Raw genomic sequence first — 22,095 nt, forward strand, 5'->3', positions numbered from 1 at the left:
TGTCTATCTTCCTCTTTTGAAATCCTATAGAATACACAGAATATACTCCTCATATTACTTTTAACCATATTCTGCCTAATTTTATTCACTGGCTTTCCATGTGTATACCATCTTCCCTTCCCTTCAGTCCCTCACAAGGGGATGTGATCTAATAAAAATAAAGATCATGCATGTTTTCATTTCTTCTGCACTTTCTGTAACATGCCTTATGACAATAATACCATTACTTAATGGTAGCTAGCCATGTGCTGACTGTACTTGCAGGTGGTCCACTGTATGTGTCATTTGCACTTGACAGCAACGGTCTAGTTCAAACTTGAAAGTAAAGAAGTCTGAGGCCTGGAGACTATAAGTAAATTTCTGATATCCATGCCACTAGGAAATTGTAGAGACTGCTAATTCCAAAAACTATAACATGACATATGTTCATTAGATAATTTTTAGTTCAATTTAGTAATTTAGAGCCCCTGCTTTACCCAGTTATATCATTGGCATATACATTTTACAGAACTTTTCTTACTATATCTTACGTCTACTGCAAATAGCGTGATAGACATGCTTTTTATTTACCTCCTTATATTCTCCACTCAAAACCCTACCTAAAACTCTTAAACGTGCATTTAGTAAGTCTCCTAGTTTTCAAGATTTGCCTTAATTTAGTCTTAACTTTCCATTTTCATAACCTAGTTTCTTAACAGAAATCTGAACTAGAAAAACTCATTTGTGTGCTCAAATTTCTAGTATTAGAATGATGGTTTCTTCTCCACATTAATTTCAATCTCAGAATCCTAGCTAACCTCCAAGTTAAAAAAATAGGAGTGCAAATCAAACTGTAACAAGACAAAGAAAATATATATTTTAGGAGTTAAATTATGACATATTCTGGCACGTTTTATACTAAAAATCTACTCTATATTTGCATACACTCAAAAATATGAAGATGCAGAAGATACATTTAAAATTTCTTTTATTGACATTATTTCATGCCTATGTGTTCAACTTCAGGTCATGCCCATTATTCTGAAAAAACTTGTAGCATTAACTCTATGAAGGAAAGTGTTAAAATAACAGGCCATGAGGGGGGAAAATGGTACATCTTTATGTCCCCATATCACCTTGCACAGTGCTGTGCATAGGTGGCTCTTCATAAGTGTTTAATGAAACTAAAGCATGAGAGATCATGAGATAACAGTGGACATTAGATTGACAGTAAATCAAAAATTTTTGCTGAGAAGGCAACAAAAATTACATCATTTCACATGAAAGACTGCAAGAGAACTTTGCTTTTTGTTTCACATCTTGGTCCTACAAATGTGCCAAGGTCGTGAGCCTAACATATGTTGAATAAATAAACATTTTACATAATAACTCATATATTTCTGTGAACTGGTCATTTGGTGACCAAAACTGCAACAGCAGAAGAATTAGAGTAAATAAATAGCATCTTCCCTTTGAAACTTGTCTTGTGCTTAACCAGAGCTCTGTTTGTGTCTGACTTTCCCTTTGCCTTTTTATTTATAAAGAAAGAGTAATTACCATTCTGACACTGTGCACCAAAGAATCCATTTGGACAGAGGCAAGTGTTTGGCTTATTACAGGAACCACCATTGAGGCAAACCGGGTCACACAAAGCTAATGAACAGCAGGAGGAAGAAAGACCTTAAACGTTTTGTTATTTAAAAAAATGAAAGCTGTACTGAAGTACAAAATGGTGCATAATGAAATATTTTATTTTCACTGCCAGTAAAACCCATAGTTACTTAGACTTTGCCAAACGTAAGAGAAGAGAAATAACTGGATAATAGCTTTGAAAGTTTGTTCATTAAGTTTACAGATATTACCAAGCTAAGAATGTGGAGGCTTTGATTAGAATTCAGAATGCCCTCGGTAAGCTGGAAAAATGATTGGAAGTTAGGAGAAGGCAATTCAACAGCACAAACAGGATAGTCTGTAATCTGCTCAACTTCATGCAGCCCTGTGTAGCTCTTCAAGTCACCTTCCCAATTCAAATAGGAACACTGCATTTAAGTCCTAGCACACTTCGAAAACATGCTTTGTTTTTGCTTCTTTACATTTGTTTCACTTTGAAAGTCACCCCCAATTCCATTTTTCAATGCAGATTTTGCCAATTCTCCAAAGTCTACACAATTTTCTTCCTAACTGCACTTGCCAGAATTAATTTCTCTTTTCTCTGCTTCCAAGGAGCTGTGCATTTATTACATCACTTATAACACAACTTGTATCATAGTCTTTTTTATAATTGTATCCCATGTCTCCTTCACTGATATGCTACTTGAAATTGGGACAAACATGAAATTGTTCCCCCTTGCATCATGCTTCATACACAGTTGTCAAGCTATGAACATTTAATTAAATATATGTTGAGAAAAGTCATTAGATCATAATGGATTAAATTAAACATAGATAATTGCAAACACCACTGCCAAAGAATTAAGCCTGATACTGTGAGAAATAAATAGAATAATGTTATGGTGTCCACTTAACTCAGAATTGCTTGAATGTTTAATGAAATAGAATGTGTATGTTGTGATAAAAAACTTGAAAGAGACCTGAATATGCAACACAGATATGATTCTCTCCGCTATAAGGCAAGCGGATGAGGGAAAAAAAATAAAGGCCAAAAAACAAAGTATTGATTGGGTTGGATAGCAGTAAAGCTGGAATACACTCTATGGGCTAATACAAGAAGAAAAAGAATGAAGATGAGACATCGGGTTTTAAAAATCTGTCTGAAATAAAAACTTTGTCAGTCTAGTTTTATGTTTTTGGGTGCAAGTCCTTAGGACACTGATGAATTTAAAATTTCTTTTAAACGACATGTTTATTGAAAATATTTCTGATTTTACCTGTGTTACAGGTGGGTCCATACCAGCCAGGCTTGCACTGGCAAACATCTGGTGTAAGGCATTTGCCTTCATTTTCACAGTGCCTGTTACAAACTACTAAGATCACAGGAAAGAAATAAAAGAAGGGTAAATTAGGCTTGGAATTGGTCATATTATTGGCTATGACCTAGTTGCTCATAACTGCCAATCACATCATCTAATGAATAAGATCAGAGAGAGATAAAAACAATTTATATTTTGGCTTTAAATGGTTTCCAATTTTCACGTTCAGTTATTTTTGTTGTTGTTAATAGACATGGGGAAAGTAGAAACCCACTCAGATGAATGGTAAACAAGATTTAGCTATTTGGGAAAATTATTAGTTACTGATGAAAGTAATCATAGACATAAATTAAATGAGATAAATTTATATACAAGTGAACAAATTAGAATTCTTGTTATCTCAAAGAAGTGGTTATGGATAGGGTCAAGAAAACAGTTGTTTCTAAGAACAAGCTTCTTTATCTTAGTACTAACACCCAGTGCTCCCACTGGTAGGCAGAATGGTAATCGTCATAGTAGATCAGGAAGAAGGTATATTTTTTGCTTAGCGTTTGGGTTTATCTCAGTTAGCATTAAAGCAATCAGCTATTCAAAGGAGCAGTTATATTAGAGTGCAAGAGAGCTTTGCTTACTTGTTTCACACCTTGGTCCTACAAAACCATAAGGACAAGTGCAGAGATTTCCAGCCAAGCAGGTCCCACCATGTTGACAAGGTGGTCTGCAGTGTTCTGCAGACACAGATTATGTTAAGTCAGCTCTTAATTAAGAAAAAGTCAGTTTATATTTATGAAGCACAGCCACCATAAAACCTACTGGTAAGAGCAATTTATAGTACACTCAGTTCTATTTTAGCATGAAATTTAGTTCTGTGGGATTGACTGTGAGTTCACACTCTAAAAACACCTATAAATCATCAGCATGTTTTGGTTTATAAAACTTTTGGTTAACTGGATGGAAATATACAATCTTAGGTTTCTTCTGAAAATTGAGACTTGGACTTAGGCATTCCTGCCCTACAGATAGTTATATTCCTATAATTATTTTCATATGCAATTAATATTGAATGTTTCTGTTAGTTCACTCCGTTTACTGTAATTTGTTAATTTGTGCCTTGCCTTGTCACGAAGACATTTAACATCGCTCTCAGTTTATAATAATTATACATCTACAATCTACTAAAATATATTCTTTTAAAATATTATTTAAAAAATAACAAATTTGTTTCCTTAAAATATTATCTATTTTAGGAATGCCATTTCCTAAACTCTCCACTTAAGATTTCAACCAAGGCAATAAAATTATATGGCTATAGACATGTGTTTAAAAATCATTTTTTAGGTTTCTTCCTACTACCTGATATCTTCTAATTATTTGGTATTTAAGAGTTTCTTGGAACCATGCTTGACAAGTTATTCAATAAGCATGTGTCCTTTGTTTGAAGCTAAAATATTTGTTAGGGATATGGTACCATATAACTAAAAATATAACAAAAAAATATTTCTGAAGATACTTTTACCCAGGATGAGTGAGCTACTGCTCTTTGGCCCTCTGATTTTGTAAATTTAAGTTTTTAAAATCTTCAATAAATTATTTTTAATAAATATTAACAAACCTGGATTCCCTCACCAGCATTAATAAGTGTATATTAATATGTACACAGTAAATGTGAATTATCTTTAAAAAGTTTTTAAAGAAAAGATTGAATTATTTTGGCTTTATTATTTGATTTTTAATTTGAATTATCACCTTCATCACAGGTAGCTCCACCATGTCTGGGGGCATTCACAAATGTTAGGCTTAATACATTCTCCATGGTTTCTGCAATCAGGATGACATATAGCTGTATAGAATAAAGCTCATGGTTTAGAAATATCAATTATCCATGCAAACTAATGAGTGCTGTACCTACCGGTTTGGCAGTTAGAACCAGCATAACCAGGTTTACATTCACATATGTTTGGGGCAACACACTCCCTGTTTTTTCCACATGGATGCCTACAAATGGCTGCAGAAATCAAGGGAAAAGGCTGAATTATAGATACAGTATGTACACATTGCCCGTAAGCTTAATTGTATAATAAAAGTAAAATTCTCTGAAATTGAAAATTTTGGACATTGCTATTAAACAGTAACGACTGCATACATCCATAAAATTATTTTTTCCCCTCATATTTGTTTTACTACTAGAATGACTGAGATAAATGATTAATAGGGTAAGAAAAACATACCATATGAGGAAATTACTCCCATAGCAAAACCTGATGTTGGAGATGGCTGCTAACCATAAATGGAATTAGTCTTTCAGAGAGCAATGAAGTTTCAGATACCAATTAGGTAAATGTTGGTGAATGGCAGGGATAATCAGAACGTAAAACAGCAAGATGCCAGGACCACATCATAAGCTTATAGGTTTGTATTTCTTAAGCTTCTCTAACAACCTGACATATTCTAACTATTAGTCATTTAACACTTCCTGAGGTAACTGAAATGCATGAGGTTTTTTTCTGTTTTATTTGCTAATAATAAGGAGTTTTATACTATAAACATGTAAGAATTGAAGGTTATTATCATTATTCCTACAGAAGAAAGAAAAAATGAAGTTCCTCTAGGTAACTGAGAACAAAGGAATACTCCAACAGCTTTGTTGCTTAAGTTGGTCTCAAACAAATCAAAACACAAACAAAACAATAACAACAGAACAATATCAACAACAAAAAGTAGCTTCTAAGCCAGAAATTTGATTTGTATCAAAGAAAACAATGCTGATGATTATGAAAAGAAGTAAACACTCCTTTCAAAATTAAAGTGATGCCTAACTTGTTTTATTCTCAAGTGCTGGAGGAATTACAGAGAAACCTAGTTTATACAAATAAGCAAATATGCCAGAATTAGTAATTTAAAGTGCTAAATACCCTCTGTGAGCTGAAAAGAACCCAAACCACAGTGTTATTCACACCATTATTTTATATCTAGCTGCTTATTGCCAGGAAAGTCAGTTAGCCCTGGGAGGCTCTGCTTTCTCTTCTGTATAATGGGAAAAATAATGCCCAGTATGTGGGGTCCTTGTGGATTATATGACATAATTGATACAAAATCTTTTCCAAAGGCCCTAAAACACAGTAGATACTTAATACATATATTTATAATGTATTATATAGTTGTAATGCTATTTAATATTAACTATGAAAAAAATTAAGAAACATCAATATTATTTTTTTGAAATGTGAAGAGAATATGCACAAATAAAATGAATAGAAGTTAGTGAACTAAATAGAGTAAACAAAAATTAATCAATAGAAGAGCAAATCTTCTTAAGTACTTAAACGTGAACTGGATAGTTTTCTTTTCTTTGTAAGTTTTGAAGAGTTTTCATACTACCTCTGCATTTGATACCATCTCCGTAATATCCAAAGGGGCAGCATCCACATTGGAAGTGCCCATCTTTGATTGGCACACAGGAAACACCAAGAAAGCAAGGGGATTCAGCACAACTTAATATTTTGGTCAATCCAGGCTTTTCTGGCAAAATAGCGATGGCTCTAGTAAGTGATGATGCACACCCATCCTTATGCTGTGTGTAACCTTGGGGAGACCATAGTTTGAGAATTATATCCTCCTGCCTCTGTTTGGATGGATCCTGCCCTGGATAACATCCTTTACTTCGCCATGGGAACTATTCAGGTTAATGCTTAAAGAACTATGGTTGTTTGTAGGAACTTCCAACTCCTCCAGACTGAGGTTTGTACTGGGGGTATGATCCACATGTTCAAAATCTGATATCTGATGGGAAATAGCCTTCTTTGAATGATTCATTCGAGTTGTGACTCATTTTAATGAGAAGTGTGAGATGTCAATTGTATCCAAGAACTTTTTCATAGTTGCAGAACTGTGGATAGAGCTTGCATCAATTAGTGAATGTTCTGTTGATAGTTGTTGCAAATTTATGTCTAAACAACCAAAAAAGAAAAAGAAATGTTAGTCAATAACATCTGTTAATGCTCTGCTCTACCCACAGTATTTAACATTAGGTAATTCATTCCCTCATTTAATGTCTGTTACTTGTATAAACACTATACTAAGATTCGTGCAGCAATAAGAAGTTATCACATACTTCCTGCCTTCTAGGAACTTATATAATCTATTTGGATATACAAGATAACACAGAATATTAAGCAGTATATTGACTACATAAAATTTTAATATTTCTGCATAAAAAGACAACATAGATAAGGCAAGCCATAGAGATAAAAAAGATAATTTCAAGTACACATTATGTAAAGGATCAGTGGCCAGAATATGTAAAGTACCCTTACAAATCAACAAAAAGTCAAAGAAAAGTTACAAACAGATACTTAACAGAAAAGCAAATTTCAATGATTATTTGAAAAAAACAATTAAATAGATAACCCTTGGCAAGTTCTATCCAGAAAAAAAACAATGGAAAGATATAACTAAACTACTTTGAAGATGAGAAAACAGAAAAAGCTATATATATGAAAAGAATTTTAACTTATATAAGAATACTACATATAATTTTAAACTAAGAATTTGAAATCTCAATGAGACAAATGATTTTTTTGCAAAATATAAATGATTAAGTTGACTGAAGAAGAGATAGAGTAGGTGATAGAAAAATTACTTTGAAAGAAATAGAAAAATAATCTAAAATAACTTCCTAAAATAATGCCAGGACAGCTTATCTAATGGAAAAATATTAACCAAATTTCAAGGAAAGAATATTTTACAAAACTATTGCAACACACACAAAGAGATGAAACATAAACATTTTGTCAGAGTGGCATAATCTTATAGCCAATATTATTTATGAAAATACATAAAAATTTAAAATGAAATACTAGTATTTCATTTAAATCAGATCAAGTGCAGCAGTGTAATATATAATCACATCAGGATGAAATAGACTTATATCTCAACTAACATAATTATATCAAGATATTAGTGAAGAAAATAATATAAAATAATGTTAAAAAGTAATTTGATACATCAATTTTTTTTGTTAAAAACATTCTGAGAAAGTTAATCCATGGAAACATTAACAGAAATTGTAGCAAGTAATAATTGATCTGAAAGAGCATTTGATAAAATGTAAAACCCACTCATGACTTAAAACTAGAGAGAATTCTGAGAAAGCAATCAGTGAAAGGAAAATTCTAGCAGAAACCTACAGTGATATCATATTCACTGGTGAAACATGAGAAGAATTCCCATTGAAACCATTAAGAAACAAAGCTATTACAATCCCTACACACTTTGAACTGGAGGTCTCAGCCACTATAATCACAGCCTAAGTTTGAGAGCTGGAACAGGTCCATTAGATTGCTCAGGTTCAAGTCTTGCCTCTGTAATTTACAAACTCTGTAAATCTGAACAGATTGCTTAACCCATAGGTGCCTCTGTTTACTCATCTGTAAAATGGAAATAAGAAGAGTTACTATATATAGCTATCTATTATGAGGATCGAATGAAATAATATATTAAAAATATTTTCCTAATGCTGGCACATCATAAATACAGACTAAATCTTAGTTACTATAAGAAAGTAAATGAGAGACAAACTCAGTATTTGCAAAAAATATTATGTTTTACGTATAAAATCAAGAAGAGAATCAACTATAAAAAAATAGTGTAAATAAGAGTATTTAGTAAGGCAACCAGATGCATGAATAACATTACAATCAAGATAGCTTTCCTATATTGCAATAATCAACAACACCTTGCAGAATGAACAAATGCAATGATATCTTGCAAGATAAACAGCTGATATTACAATATGCAAAGGCATAAAGAAAGGTAATGAGAAATGTGGAAGATTGTTATGAAGACAGTAATAGAGTATTATTGAATAAAACAAAGAGTTATAAAGAAAACACTATGAAGAAGGAAAGGCCTTATGAAATAATGAGCTTCTCATACGTTTAGAGTTTGAGTAGATGATGAATGACCAGGGATTTATAGAATGTAAGTTTGAAATGGTCACTTCCAACCATAAGCTTCTCTGAAATCACCTTAAATAATGATATAATTTGCTCATTACACAACGTGAATCACTTTTCTAGAATATAAGCCAGAGGATTCAAAAGATTAGCAAGAAAAAGAATAATTTGTAAACTGCATTATATAATCTTAGGTGAACTATTTGAAAGTAAAAATTCCTGACGAGTAAATACGGTAATCTTCTGGAAAACAAATGAGAGGTATTACTTGTCATTAGAGTTTAACTAAGACCATTACTTACTAGAGGCATTTCCATTTGTTGGCCTAACATTCCTCTCCCTCTGATCGGCATATATTTTTTTTTGCGGTACGTGGGCCTCTCACTGTTGTGGCCTTTCCCGTTGCGGAGCACAGGCTCCGGATGCGCAGGCTCAGCGGCCATGGCTCACGGGCCTAGCCGCTCCGCAGCATGTGGGATCTTCCCGGACCGGGGCACGAACCCTGTCCCCTGCATCGGCAGATGGACTCTCAACCACTGCGCCACCAGGGAAGCCCCTGATTGGCATTTTTACCATCTTCTTCCTTAGTTACACTGTTGTCAGACCTTGTGAGAACCACAGTATGTGTAGTAAATTCATTTAAAAACTGTGTTTCAACTGTAAATGTATACATGAAAAACAGATCAGAATTAAACTGTTATAAAACTAAAGCACTGGGCTTCCCTGGTGGCGCAGTGGTTAAGAATCCGCCTGCCAGTGCAGGGGACACAGGTTCGAGCCCTGGTCCGGGAAGATCCCTCATGCCACGAAGCAACGAAGTCCATGCGCCACAACTACTGAGCCTGCGCCCTAGAGCCCGCGAGCCACCACTACTGAGTCTGCGTGCCACAACTACTGAAGCCCGCGCGCCTAGAGCCCATACTCTGCAGCAAGAGAAGCCACCGCAACAAGAAACCCACGTACCGCAATGAAGAGTAGTCCCCACTCGCGGCAACTAGAGAAAGCCCATGCACGGCAACGAAGACCCAACACAGACAAAAATAAATAAAATAAGTCAATTTATTTAATAAAAAGTTATGGAGCTGTTGATGCCCACATTTTTCACTATGTGGAGAAAGCTAATATCTAGTGAAAGGGAAAAATGAAGCCCACAAACAGAGAAAAGCAGAACCGTGACAGATACACACACATACACACACACACACACATATGCAGACAAACTGAGTCTTCGTGGTGTTCAAGTCCCAAGTTTAAGCTTTTTTTTCCTGAGAATTCAGCAGTCATACTCTATCCTGATTCTGTGAAAAATGCATTATCCTCATAATAAATATCATTTTTGCTCAAGCTAGTTCAATTGAATCTATGTAACTTAAACTAAATAAATTCTAACCAGTTCACCCTATTTAATAACTCAATGGCATATCATATTTAAACTTTGAGTACTATTTTTCAGTATTGAAATGCATTGTTGTCTAAAGAAGAAAAGCAAGGATAATGTTCTGGGTACTGATAACTACACAGAAAACTAAAAAGATGTATCTTATTACCAAAATTTAGATTCAGATTTTTAAAAAATTTATGACTGTGTAATTCTTTCTGTGGCTCGGAAATAGTAAGTGTGCTGATGCTTCAATATTGTAGGTCAGCAGGAAAAAGAATGGAAGGCAAGAACACACTAGTTTGTGGCTAGTAGAAACTATGTGGCTGAAAGAGTGAGCCCCAGAACAAATCTCCATATTTAAGGGAGTGTATACAGTCTGGTCTAGCAGATATATCAGTGGTTCCCTTCTAGCAGAGGGGAATGACAACAATGTCTCAGGGTAGTCATGATGTCGACACTTAGATGGATACAGGGTCTCTTGGTTTTGTGTGTAGGAACAAGACTTCAGGCAATGACTGGGAATTTAGGGGTTATTTCCACCCCTCTGTGTGGAGAGCCTACCCCAAATGAGGACTAAACAAGGTTCTATTTCTTTTCCATTCATCAATATTTTGGGAATATCTATAGGTACTGAGGATATTCTGATGAAAAGAGATCACAGAGGAAAAGACAAACAATAAAACATTTTCTTATTGCTATAACCAAGATTCAAATAATAATGAGAGAGAAAGAAGCCACTAAGTCTAACCAGCACAGTCACGAAGGCTTTGAAAAAGAAGACAGCACTTCTCTTGAAAGTAAAAAAGGAGACTGCCATTTGGACACTGGGAGCAGAAACAGAGTGAGTGCGAGTTAGCAAGGTTGGAGTGAACGCCATGTGAAAAGACAGCGATGCATGAAATAGCATGGGATTTTCCTAGAGCACATGCTTGAAGTTCAAGCCTCCAAAAACAGACAAGAGCTGGATCATGAAGGGCCATTTGTTTCTAGGATAACAACTTGGATTTAATCCTATAAGTAAGTTGTTTAAAAATTGGATTCTGTAAAGTCCTAGCAGCTTTGGGGGAGAGTGAAGGAAATGGTTGGGTGGTTGGCTCTCTGGCTAAAAACTTGTCTAAAGTTATTACTGCAAAAGTAGAAAAGAACATATGTAATGTGCTAGTATTCATATAAAAAAAGAAGGAATTTACCGTCTCCTTTGTGCAAAAGACACACAGTAAGGAAAAACTAGAAAGTAATGAGAGTGGATACCTTCAGGGGATGGATGGGAACAGGATGGAAAGAAGGGGTAATGGGAAGAGGGAGGTAGGGATGAGAAGATAGTGACATTTCTCTGTGTTGTATACCTGTTGTATGGCATCAAGTGTTAGAACCATGATAATATTTCACATACCTTCCAAATAAGTATAAAACTAAAATCAACCAGAGTGTGAAGGAAATTCAAAATGGAATATAAATATTAAAAAAAACCTAATTGTATTACAAATAAAATACACAAACATTCTAAACAGGGTGAGAAAGAAAATATGTAAGATTGTTTTGGCTAGTGAATATATTTTCTTCCTTTCTATAGTTCTGTATAGTGTTAATGAATTCCAGAGTGTACTCTTTATTGATAAGCTATTTGGAGGAGGGAAGTAGTATGAGAAAAAATATCACAGGAAAATATATATCTGAAAGTAAGAATAAAATGTACTTTCCAAGAAAATATAAACCTATAAAATTCTCTCTTGTCAAATCGCTTAATTATAGTGTGATGTCATATGGTTTATTCTGCCAAGAACAATGTAATGACAACTCTCTTGAGCGACTTTGAAGTGAATGAAATAATACATATATATTACACTTTCTATTATGTGTCTTATTTCATTGGGGTTAGAATATTTCATGGCTCATTTAGAAAGGCTCTGCTCATAAAATCAGGAAATAAACATAATTCTTGTGTATAACTATTTGATAAAGACACAAACAAAAGTTATTTCCTCCTTAAATTCTCAATCTCAGAATCAATTTAGAGAAAAGGTAAAAACAATGCCAAAATATGATTTTCTGTTTTAAGTTTTTATCTTGTCCATGTAATAAGTACTTTGTAAATTCAAAGTGCTTTCCTTAAAATAAAATTCCACTTAAATAAAGAAAAGGAAGACCATATAAATAATCATCAAAAATAAGGTGTACAAAATGTTCATTGCGGCTGTATTTACAATAGCCAGGACATGGAAGCAACCTAAGTGTCCAAGACAGATGAATGGATAAAGAAGATGTGGCACATATATACAATGGAACATTACTCAGCCATAAAAAGAAACGAAATTGAGTTATTTGTAGTGAGGTGGATGGACCTAGAGTCTGTCATACAGAATGAAGTAAGTCAGAAAGAGAAAAATACCGTATGGAATCTAAAAATTTTTTTAAATGTTCATGAAGAACCTAGGAGCAGGACGGGAATAAAGACACAGACCTACTAGAGAATGGACTTGAGGACACGGGGAGGGGGAAGGGTAAGCTGTGACAAAGTGGGAGAGTGGCATGGACTTATATACACTATCAAATGTAAAACTGATAGCTAATGGGAAGCAGCCGCATAGCACAGGGAGATCAGCTCTGTGCTTTGTGACCACCTAGAGGCGTGGGGTAGGGAGGGTGGGAGGGAGACGCAAGAGGGAAGAGATATGGGGATATATGTATATGTATAGCTGATTCACTTTGTTATAAAGCAGAAACTAACACACCATTGTAAAGCAATTATACTCCAATAAAGATGTTAAAAAAAAAGTGTAATTTGATACACCAATGTTCATACTGAGTGATCATGTCTGTCTTTGGTGGTCTCAAGAAAGAAAAACAGTTTTTTTTTTTTTTTTGGTAATTCTCCCATATGAAATCCACAGTAAAGGAAATATAAAGGATGAGCACAATTTGTCCGAACTTTTTGGTTTGTAAAAGGGAATTGTTCCTATCTCTAAATCCTATAATTCATGCAGAGTCTTAGATAAAAATGACCTCCATTCTTTGTGTTTTTACATTTCAGTAAATACAGAAGCTTATATATCAAGTTTCATATTATTTTAATTTCTGATTATGGCTTAAATAGTGAGTCAATACCTCAATAAAAATTATATAAAACAGTTTAATAGAGTTGGCAAATAGGGAAGATTTAAGGTTAAGCAACTTAATAATTTTCCTGTTCAGCTCTCTGAGGATATGACATCCTTTGGGATTATGTTGCTAATTGATACTCCAAATTAATCTAAGAAAATTAATCTGAATAACTCATAAACTTAATTGTTTTCAACATTATAATTAACATACCTTCAGTTTAGTAACTTCACATTTAATTGAAGGTGATTCTTTGAAGCCTTGACCAAAAACTCTCACCATCATACAGTTATATTTTTGAATATTACACAATCCAGCATTCTCAAGTTCTATAATTTCAGGAACCTTGTCTTTGGATAAAATGATTTTAAAATAGGACATATTTGCTTTAATTCCAGAAAAAAAACTAATTATTTTTCAAGGCCAAAATTAAATGTGTATATAAACTAATATTTTAAATTCTACCCCCAATAATATTTAGTACATTAATTAAACTATTACATGTTAAGAGTGATCTGGTATTAAAAGAAGTGTTACCTACTATTCAACTCAATAGAAATAGCATTACAGATACTACCAGTGCCTAACTATACAGGTTTAATTAATTTTTTAATAATATTTGATACCAAATAAGTACGAGTACTACCAAATTACTCCTACCGTGGCCTATGTTTTGGTTTTACCATTTTGCTTTATGTCATAGAGATAGGTTATAGAAAAAGTGCTTTTGTAATAATATAGTGTACTTAGCAATGTGATGTATTAAAATTCTTTTTTTAATTTGTTTTAGAAAAGAATTATCAAAATTTGTGCATGCTGTTGTCCCAGTATTGTTTATATTTTTGTGTATTATTGCTATCCTACATGCTACCATAATCTTAGGTGTACTTCTCAGTCATAGGAGAAAAAATTTCTTTTATCAGTCAGAGTTAACTGACCTTCATATGGTTGTTTCTGTGGTTCTGGTCTTGGTAAGATCATTCATTATCTCTATGAGCAAGATCTGGTGGTCAAAATAGATGAATGCAGTATAAAAACAATTGAGTCCTTTGTCTAAGTAGTGGCAAAATCCAAGTGAATATAACTTTAATAGCAATAGGATATAAAAATCCTGTTACATGTATTCAGAACCCTAAAATATTTATGAAAAATTTAAAAAACACTTATTATTCTTTCATATATTCAACAAATGTTTACTGAGCAACTTCTGTTTTTCTGGTGTTATTCCAAATATTGGAGATATATAATGAACAAAATAGTCCCTGCCTTCATGTAACTTACATTCTAATATGGGAGGACAAAAAAATAAACCAATGAAAAAATAAATATAAAGTATATCACATAAGTGTTTTTTAGGTAATGGAGAAAAAGTATATTAACTATATTAAGGGAGATAAAGGCCATGGGGTTGTGTGAGAAAAACTATTTAGAATGACGATGGAAGGATTCTATGATAATATGATATTTGAATAGAGAAGAGAAGGAAGTCAGTCATGAGGATATGTGGTAGAATGTGCCAGTGAGAGGGAGCAGCAAGTGCAAATGTCCCAAGGTAGAAGCAGGCTTGGCCTTTTTTGAGGAACAGCAAAGCAACCACTAGAGAACTCTGGAAAGTAATGACCTATGGAGACAGTGGTAGATGAATTCAGTGAGAGAGGAGTCTCAGACTACATAGAATCTTCTAGGCCATAGTAGGGCCTGCCAATTTTATGCTGAAGGAGATGAAGAGCTAACAGAGGGATTTAAGCAGGGGAGTAATACGATCTGACTTACATTTCAAAGGAATCACTTTAGCTGCTGCATGAAGAATAAACTTTGAGAGAATCTATAATAATCCAGGGAGAGAGAATAGTGGCTTGGACTAAGTTGATAGCAGGGAAAGATATGAAATTCTTTGAAGCTAGAGTTGGATTTGCTGCTAATGGATCAAACATGAGGCTTGATATAAAAACAAAAGTCAAAGTGACCACACGTTTTTAATGTGAACAATTAGAGGAATGAAGTTTGCATTTACTGAGATGGAAAAGGGCAGATTGGTGGTGGTAGGAGCAAAATCAGGAGTTACTGGTTTAATAGTTAAGAGAATCAAATTGACTTTTTGAAATGTCTTTCTCTAATATATTGGGACAAAATAATTTGTACCATTTAGATAGGTTAGAGAAAAAAGTTAAGCATATTAGTAAAATTAGCAAAATATAAACAGTGCTTTAAAAATATTAAGTTTGAGTTCTAGAAGAATGATTATCCTCTGCAAGTAGAGGGATCAGCTATGTGCAAAGGCCCTGAGGTCAAGAGAACTGGCATTGTAAGGAACAGCACAGAAACCAAAGTGGGTGGAGTGGAATGAGTGAGGGTGATAGTAGTAGGGGGTGAGTCTCAAGAGATATTGTGTGCCTGATCACGTTGTGTCTTATAGGCCATTATAAGTACTTCAGCTTTTATTCTAAGATGAGACTGTTTTGGAATATTATTAACATATTGATTAATATAATTTGAGTTCTTTTCCATATATAATCTGAATAAAGCCTGTTAGGATACTGAAGGTAAAAAAGAACAAAGGTTTCATAATTAAATAACATACACAAGATCAAAGTTGGAGTGTATTTACTTACCGTGTGAATCACTGCAATCATAGGAACTAAAGCCTGGGGAGCATGCACACCCCCATTCCATACACTGCCCATGGCCACTGCATAAATTGGGGAATTTTAATGACAAGAAAATGTCCTTAATTGACTGGCTGTATTCTTCTCTGTTATATTTCCCCTCTTCCAGAATCCTCTTTTCACATTCATTTTCTAAAAGGGCCACACTTTCTGCCCAGCTAAGATCATCTTTTAGGAGAACATCCTTAAAACACATCTCTATCGCACCCAAGAAAGGCAAGACAGTGCATTCCTATGCTGGAGTTGGCAAGAGTGTGCTGACATAGTGCTGATGTGCTGTATTCGGTGTGGCCAGATGGTGTGGGCCACATGGGGACAAACTCTTGGTGGACATCCTCAGTATGGTCCTCGGGGAAAAAGTTAAGTAATCTCTTCTAGGTCATTTTGGCTGAGACTTTGAAAAGCAAACAAAGGAAGAAACTCACTGAAGTTTTGCTGTTTCCATCTGTTTTGTCGATCCCACCTTGTTTCTTGGCTGTGATTACCCTGGTCCTGTGTATGTCTCCCCTTGTCCAAAGTTTTTGATGCATCTTGTTTTTCATTCCCAGGATGTTTTTGTAAATTTAAGTCCAGATTGGTTCGATTCACATGCTTTTTTTCTTGAGGAAAGAAATCCAAATTATTTTTTTCTCGAGATGTATGCTTGTTTATTCCTCTGACAGGAGCTTCTGAATTAATATATTCAGAGGTGACATCTAGCTCTTATCAAGGAAGTGAATTTGACATGTTTGGGGTCTCTGCAAGCTGAAACAATCTCTGATTGAGAAACACTTTCCAGATGATTAGAAGATGGATACAATGAAGTAGTGTCCATTGAGCAGCTACAATAGGATTGTTTTCTAGGTGATGGCAGAGAAACTGGCATTGTGTCAGACATGCTTTTTCCTGGTAAAATCCTTCCAGATGGAAAACAGAAAAGAATAGTAATTTGGACAAGAACAATTTTTTCTCAGTAACGTGTTGCAAAAAAAGCAGAGCGTTGAGTCACCCACCACTCATGTTAAGTCAAATATTAATACAATAACAAACGAAAATGTTACTTTCTTACCTCCATTCATTAATAAAAGCAACACAGTTATTAAAAGTTTGATCAATTCTGGGGCTTCCCTGGTGGCGCAATGGTTGAGAATCCGCCTGCCGATGCAGGGGACACGGGTTCGTGCCCCAGTCCGGGAGGATCCCACATGCCGTGGAGCAGCTGGGCCTGTGAGCCATGGCCGCTGAGCCTGCGCGCTTGGAGCCTGTGCTCCACAACGGGAGGGGCCACGACAGTGGGGGGCCTGTGTACAGCAAAAAAAAAAAAAAAAAAAAAAAAAAACTAAGAAATTGACTTTAGGACTCTACTCTTAAATAAACTGAAGACTCTGTTCAGTTTTTATCAGTTTTCCATGAATGTTCTTTTCTGTTTCAGTTATCCAATCCAGGATATCTTCATAATGTATTACTCATGTTTCCTTAGTCCTCTCCAATATTTGACAATTTCTTACTCTTTCATGGTTTTCCATGATTTTGACACTTTTGAATAGTACTATTCACATATTTTGTAGAATGTTTCTCAATTTGGGTTTATATGAATTTGATCATGATTAGACTGGGATTATGACTTTGAGGAAGAATACAACAAAGGAGAAGTGTCCTTCTTATTGAGTGTTATTAGTAGATAAATGGTATCACTATACATTATCACTGCTGATATTAACTGTTGATACTTTCACATTAACAAATATTTTTGAGGATTTGAACATCTTGGCAAAAAACCCTGAACAAATCTGGCCAATTTAAACCAGAAATTTAGCCTCGTTTTAGCAATAATAGCAAACCAAATCTCTTACTGAGATTTGCATTAGCTCCATACATCCCATCCAGAGGATGGCACAAACACACCAACACACAGAGTTCCATCACTAGCAGTTCATGTGTATTACACATGTTTTCTTGCCTTCTGCACAATATCCCATATATCCCTGAGTGGGTTGTAGTAAGTACACAAAAAACTTTCCACAGTTTCTTACGGACACTGGGATTTGAAAAAGACAGCAGTCTTTTGTAGTGCTAAACAAAAACTGCCATGTGTATAGCTATAATCACTTCTATTCAACGTTTTCCTGGAAACCCTAACCAATATAGTAAGGTGAGAATAATTTTTAATTTATAAGGATTGAAAGGAAGAAATAAACTTTTATTATTCTCTGATGATAAGATTGGCTCTGTTGAAAATGCAAAAGAATATATAGAGAATTATAGGGAATTTAGCAAGTTTGCTAGGTACAAAAATCAATGTAAAATCAACTATAATTCTATACAGTAGTACCAGTTAGGAAGCAAATTTTTAAAAAAATAGTATTTACAATAGTGCCAATAAAAATACAAATAGGAATAAATTAAAAGGTATAAAACACCTTTAAGGTGAAAATTATGAAACTTCATGAACAATGTTAAAGAAAATCTGAATAAGTAGAGGAGCATACTGTATTAATGGATTGGAAGACTCAGTATCCTAAAGTTGACAACTCTTTCCAAATCCTTCTATCAATTGAGAACAATTTCAATCATTGATATGTGGTATTTTATTTTTTATTTATTTTTTAAATGGAAGTATAGTTGATTCACAATGTTGTGTTAGTTTCAGGCATACAGCAAAGTGATTCAGTTATACATCTATAAATATATTCTTTTCCAGATTCTTTTCCCTTATAGGTTATTATAAAATATTGAGTATAGATCCCTGTGCTGTACAGTAGGTCCTTGTTAGTTATCTATTTTATATATAGTACTGTGTATATGTCAGTCCCAAACTCCTAATTTATCTCCCTCCTTTCCCCATTGGTAACCATAAGTTTGTTTTCTATGTCTGTGGGTCTATTTCTGTTTTGTAAATAAGTTCTTTTGTAACATTAAAAAAAATATTTGTAGATGTGTCTTACCCCTTTCGCCCCTGGAGTGAGATTTTTGACAGTGTTTTCACCCCATTTTGTCAAATTATAAGCATATTTTTCTTAAGACATGGCATAAACTTTGTTTAATGTAAAACTTGTTTCGAACATGTTTTGAAGGGAGTTGTTTTTTAGGTTTTTTTTTTTTTTTGCGGTACGCGGGCCTTTCACTGTTGTGGCCTCTCCCATTGCGGAGCACAGGCTCCAGACGCGCAGGCATCTTCCCGGACCGGGGCACAAACCTGTGTCCCCTGCATCGGCAGGCGGACTCTCAACCACTGTGCCACCAGGGAAGCCCTTCTGCATAATTTTTAAAATGTGGGTATCGATAAGGAAAATGAGCCTTCTATTAAGACATAATCCTTCTATTAAGCAGACAAGAACTGAAGCACTTAAAATATGCAGTATTTTACTGTTTGAAAGTTACTGAGGTTAAGTACCTGAGCCCTGGAGAGTGACAGCCTGTGATCAAAACTTGGCTGTCTGACCTGCTATCCAGGTGACTCTAGGTGTGTTATGCCTAAAAATATGTTTTCTGTATTATATGGTGGAAATCACGATGATAGACTGTCTTCTATAAGATATTGTAAGTTAAAACACTTGGTGGACTGTTGAACATTACATTAACTATTACTATTATTGTCAGAATAGAGAACCTTGGAATACTCCCTTTGATTAACTTAATCTTGATGCAAAATTAAAATAATATTGCAGCGTGAGAAATAAATTGGTTTTAACAAGATTCAGTCCTTATATGAAAAAATACTTAAGAAAAAGCACGTGTAGTTCACATTAGTGAGTTGATACCTCAACACATTTGGTTGGCATCTTAGCAGGTCTGTCAAAGAGGAGAAATCGATACCATCAGGGAGAAAGGGAGCGGTGACATATCAGGTCTTGAATGGCTAATTGCTGGAGGCGCAGGGAGTCAAAATGGACACTTCTATAAGGGCTCTGAAGAAACTGGTGTCCCCCAGGAGAGCACTCCTGAGCTAGAATGGAAAGACAGATGATATTATGTATTTTCTTCATTGACATAGTTCAGCCCTCGATTAAAACTGACTACTGAAACAAAAACAGAGCAAATAAACCTACAAGTGCACGTAAAGGCCATCTGAAATGTCATGATCTCTTAGTAAAACAAAGATGACAATATGCACTTTCCATAAATAAAATAAGCCAATCAACAGACTCTTTAGAATGTATTTTTGAGGTATTTGAGCTTCAAGGACTTTATTTTCGTTTAATTTGGACAGGCAAAATTGCTGATTGCTGTTGAGTCAGGATTTGTTTATTCCTACCATCAGAAGGCATAGGCCTTACAAGGACTCCTCTTGAGAGTGATGCTCCAGATTTGAATGCAATTACTGACCCTCCATGACCTGCTTTCTGCCACAGTAGCCATGTGCCCCCCCAAATCCCATCTCTGCCAGGTCCTGGAATGCAACAAACTAAACCAAACTTTTAATGCTAATATAATTTTTGTAAAATGCCCTCCTAGTGAAGTTTCCTGCATTTTTTTACTGCAGGAAAAAATATAAAGTTTTCACATTTTTTCTTATTTTAAAATATAAAAGTAGTGAAGTTCATTTTCATTTCTAAGCATAGGAAAATGAATGGGGTAGAGGGGAACAGTTTTGAAGGAAAAACAAGAAAAAAAACATGGAGAAAGAGCTAGTTCTGTAGACTTTTTAGGAAAGTCATTTTCTGAGCAGTAGTTGGCCTGGAAGATACCTTTTTTCTGTCAAATCCGCAGAGAGAGAACATAAAGTACCTCTTCCCAGCAAGAAGAGAGAAGAGAAGAGGAGGCAATAAAAAGTTATCCTGGAAATATAGCTCCTGTTTGAGGCTGTTGTCTCTCTAATATTAAGAAACACATGGAACTGTCCTTATTTGGAGTGTCTTATTGACACAATAGGCAGAAAATCTCCCAATATTAGATATTGTATTTGTTCAAGGAAAACACTATAGTAAAGATAATATCTTTGAAATAGAAATGGGAAAGAAAAATTTAATCATTACTAAAGTACCTCACTATGGAAAAAAATCTATCTAACTGAACAAAACTCTCAAATGTTTATTACATAATTTTAAGTTACACAGTTTACGAACAAAAATCAGTTTCCAAACAAATTAATAAGGAGTACAATAAACTAGAGATAATAATTTGCATGTCAGTCTCACAAATGTAGCTTATAAAATTGTCTTTATAGGTTTTTGCTTTTTATTTTGTTTGTAGTTACAGCAATTAAACTGTAAAAAAGGTACTGTTTTGCAAGATAAAAGATCTCCCTAAAGAATTTTTTTTAGTAAAAGATTTTAGGAATGACCACAAAAGGTTCTTCTTCCTTTTATCTCTAGTTTCACCAGTTATAAATGTCCCAAAAGGCTCTAGTGACTTTGACAATCTCAATTTGTCAACACTAGATGAACATTTTATAAAATGTATGTGGGTAGAAGTCAGAGGATGTGCTATCATTTCATTTAATTTTGAAATAATTCTAACCCCCTGTCAATATCAGAAGATTGCACATTGTTAGAAACTAAGGAAAATGTTTTAAAAGAGATTACTAGTGAGGTTTGTATAAATTATTGAGATATTTTCTCTGATCTTATCCTACAACAGAATTTTGTCTTGGGAAAAAAGTCAATAACTCCATCTTTATTCTGTGCAGTATTTCTCCTTGCTAAGCACTTCTGAAGTTCTCACATTTCCTCTGATTTTGCTGCTTTGAATAACTGTTTTCTAATCCAAAGCTAAAGATGTCATAAATGTAGAAGCAATCACAGTGTGACATCAACAATACTAAGAACTGTGTAATATTTAAACAGAAATTAAATTTTTTTATTTAATATTAATTTTAGAGGAAAATTCTTAATTTGTATAATTAATAATAGCTCATATTTTGTATCATTTATTTCACAATTTTTCCCTCCAACTCGACTTGTCACTCATTAAATGTTCAAGGTCTCTGTAGAAAAATTTAAATCTTACTAGCAATGAATAAGCCACACTCTTAAAAATCTCATTACAACCTTAACTCTAGAAGGGAGGATATAGTTAACTATGGCAGGTTTGGGCTCCCATTTGGGAATCTGGGGGCCTAGCTCCTGAAGTACTAAAAGAATAACTCTACAAGCCCATTTCACTCA

General features: G+C 34.4%; 1 protein-coding gene across 1 annotated transcript in view; it reads right to left on the reverse strand.

Moving 5' to 3' along the window:
- The window catches only part of VWDE (von Willebrand factor D and EGF domains), a 31,603-nt gene that overhangs the window by 2,687 nt on the left and 6,821 nt on the right, over nucleotides 1-22,095 (reverse strand). The window contains 19 exon segments of the mRNA XM_032642579.1: nucleotides 1,537-1,632; nucleotides 2,868-2,963; nucleotides 3,542-3,637; nucleotides 4,656-4,687; nucleotides 4,689-4,749; nucleotides 4,819-4,914; nucleotides 9,166-9,203; nucleotides 9,418-9,520; nucleotides 11,638-11,656; nucleotides 13,557-13,693; nucleotides 15,956-16,215; nucleotides 16,217-16,371; nucleotides 16,373-16,712; nucleotides 16,714-16,905; nucleotides 17,058-17,116; nucleotides 17,689-17,768; nucleotides 17,949-18,087; nucleotides 19,370-19,433; nucleotides 19,709-19,934. Of these exon segments, the coding sequence (XP_032498470.1) occupies nucleotides 1,537-1,632; nucleotides 2,868-2,963; nucleotides 3,542-3,637; nucleotides 4,656-4,687; nucleotides 4,689-4,749; nucleotides 4,819-4,914; nucleotides 9,166-9,203; nucleotides 9,418-9,520; nucleotides 11,638-11,656; nucleotides 13,557-13,693; nucleotides 15,956-16,215; nucleotides 16,217-16,371; nucleotides 16,373-16,712; nucleotides 16,714-16,905; nucleotides 17,058-17,116; nucleotides 17,689-17,768; nucleotides 17,949-18,087; nucleotides 19,370-19,433; nucleotides 19,709-19,934 (2,289 nt within the window).

Source organism: Phocoena sinus, chromosome 9, assembly GCF_008692025.1.
Source record: "Phocoena sinus isolate mPhoSin1 chromosome 9, mPhoSin1.pri, whole genome shotgun sequence".
Taxonomy (NCBI): Eukaryota; Metazoa; Chordata; class Mammalia; order Artiodactyla; family Phocoenidae; genus Phocoena; species Phocoena sinus.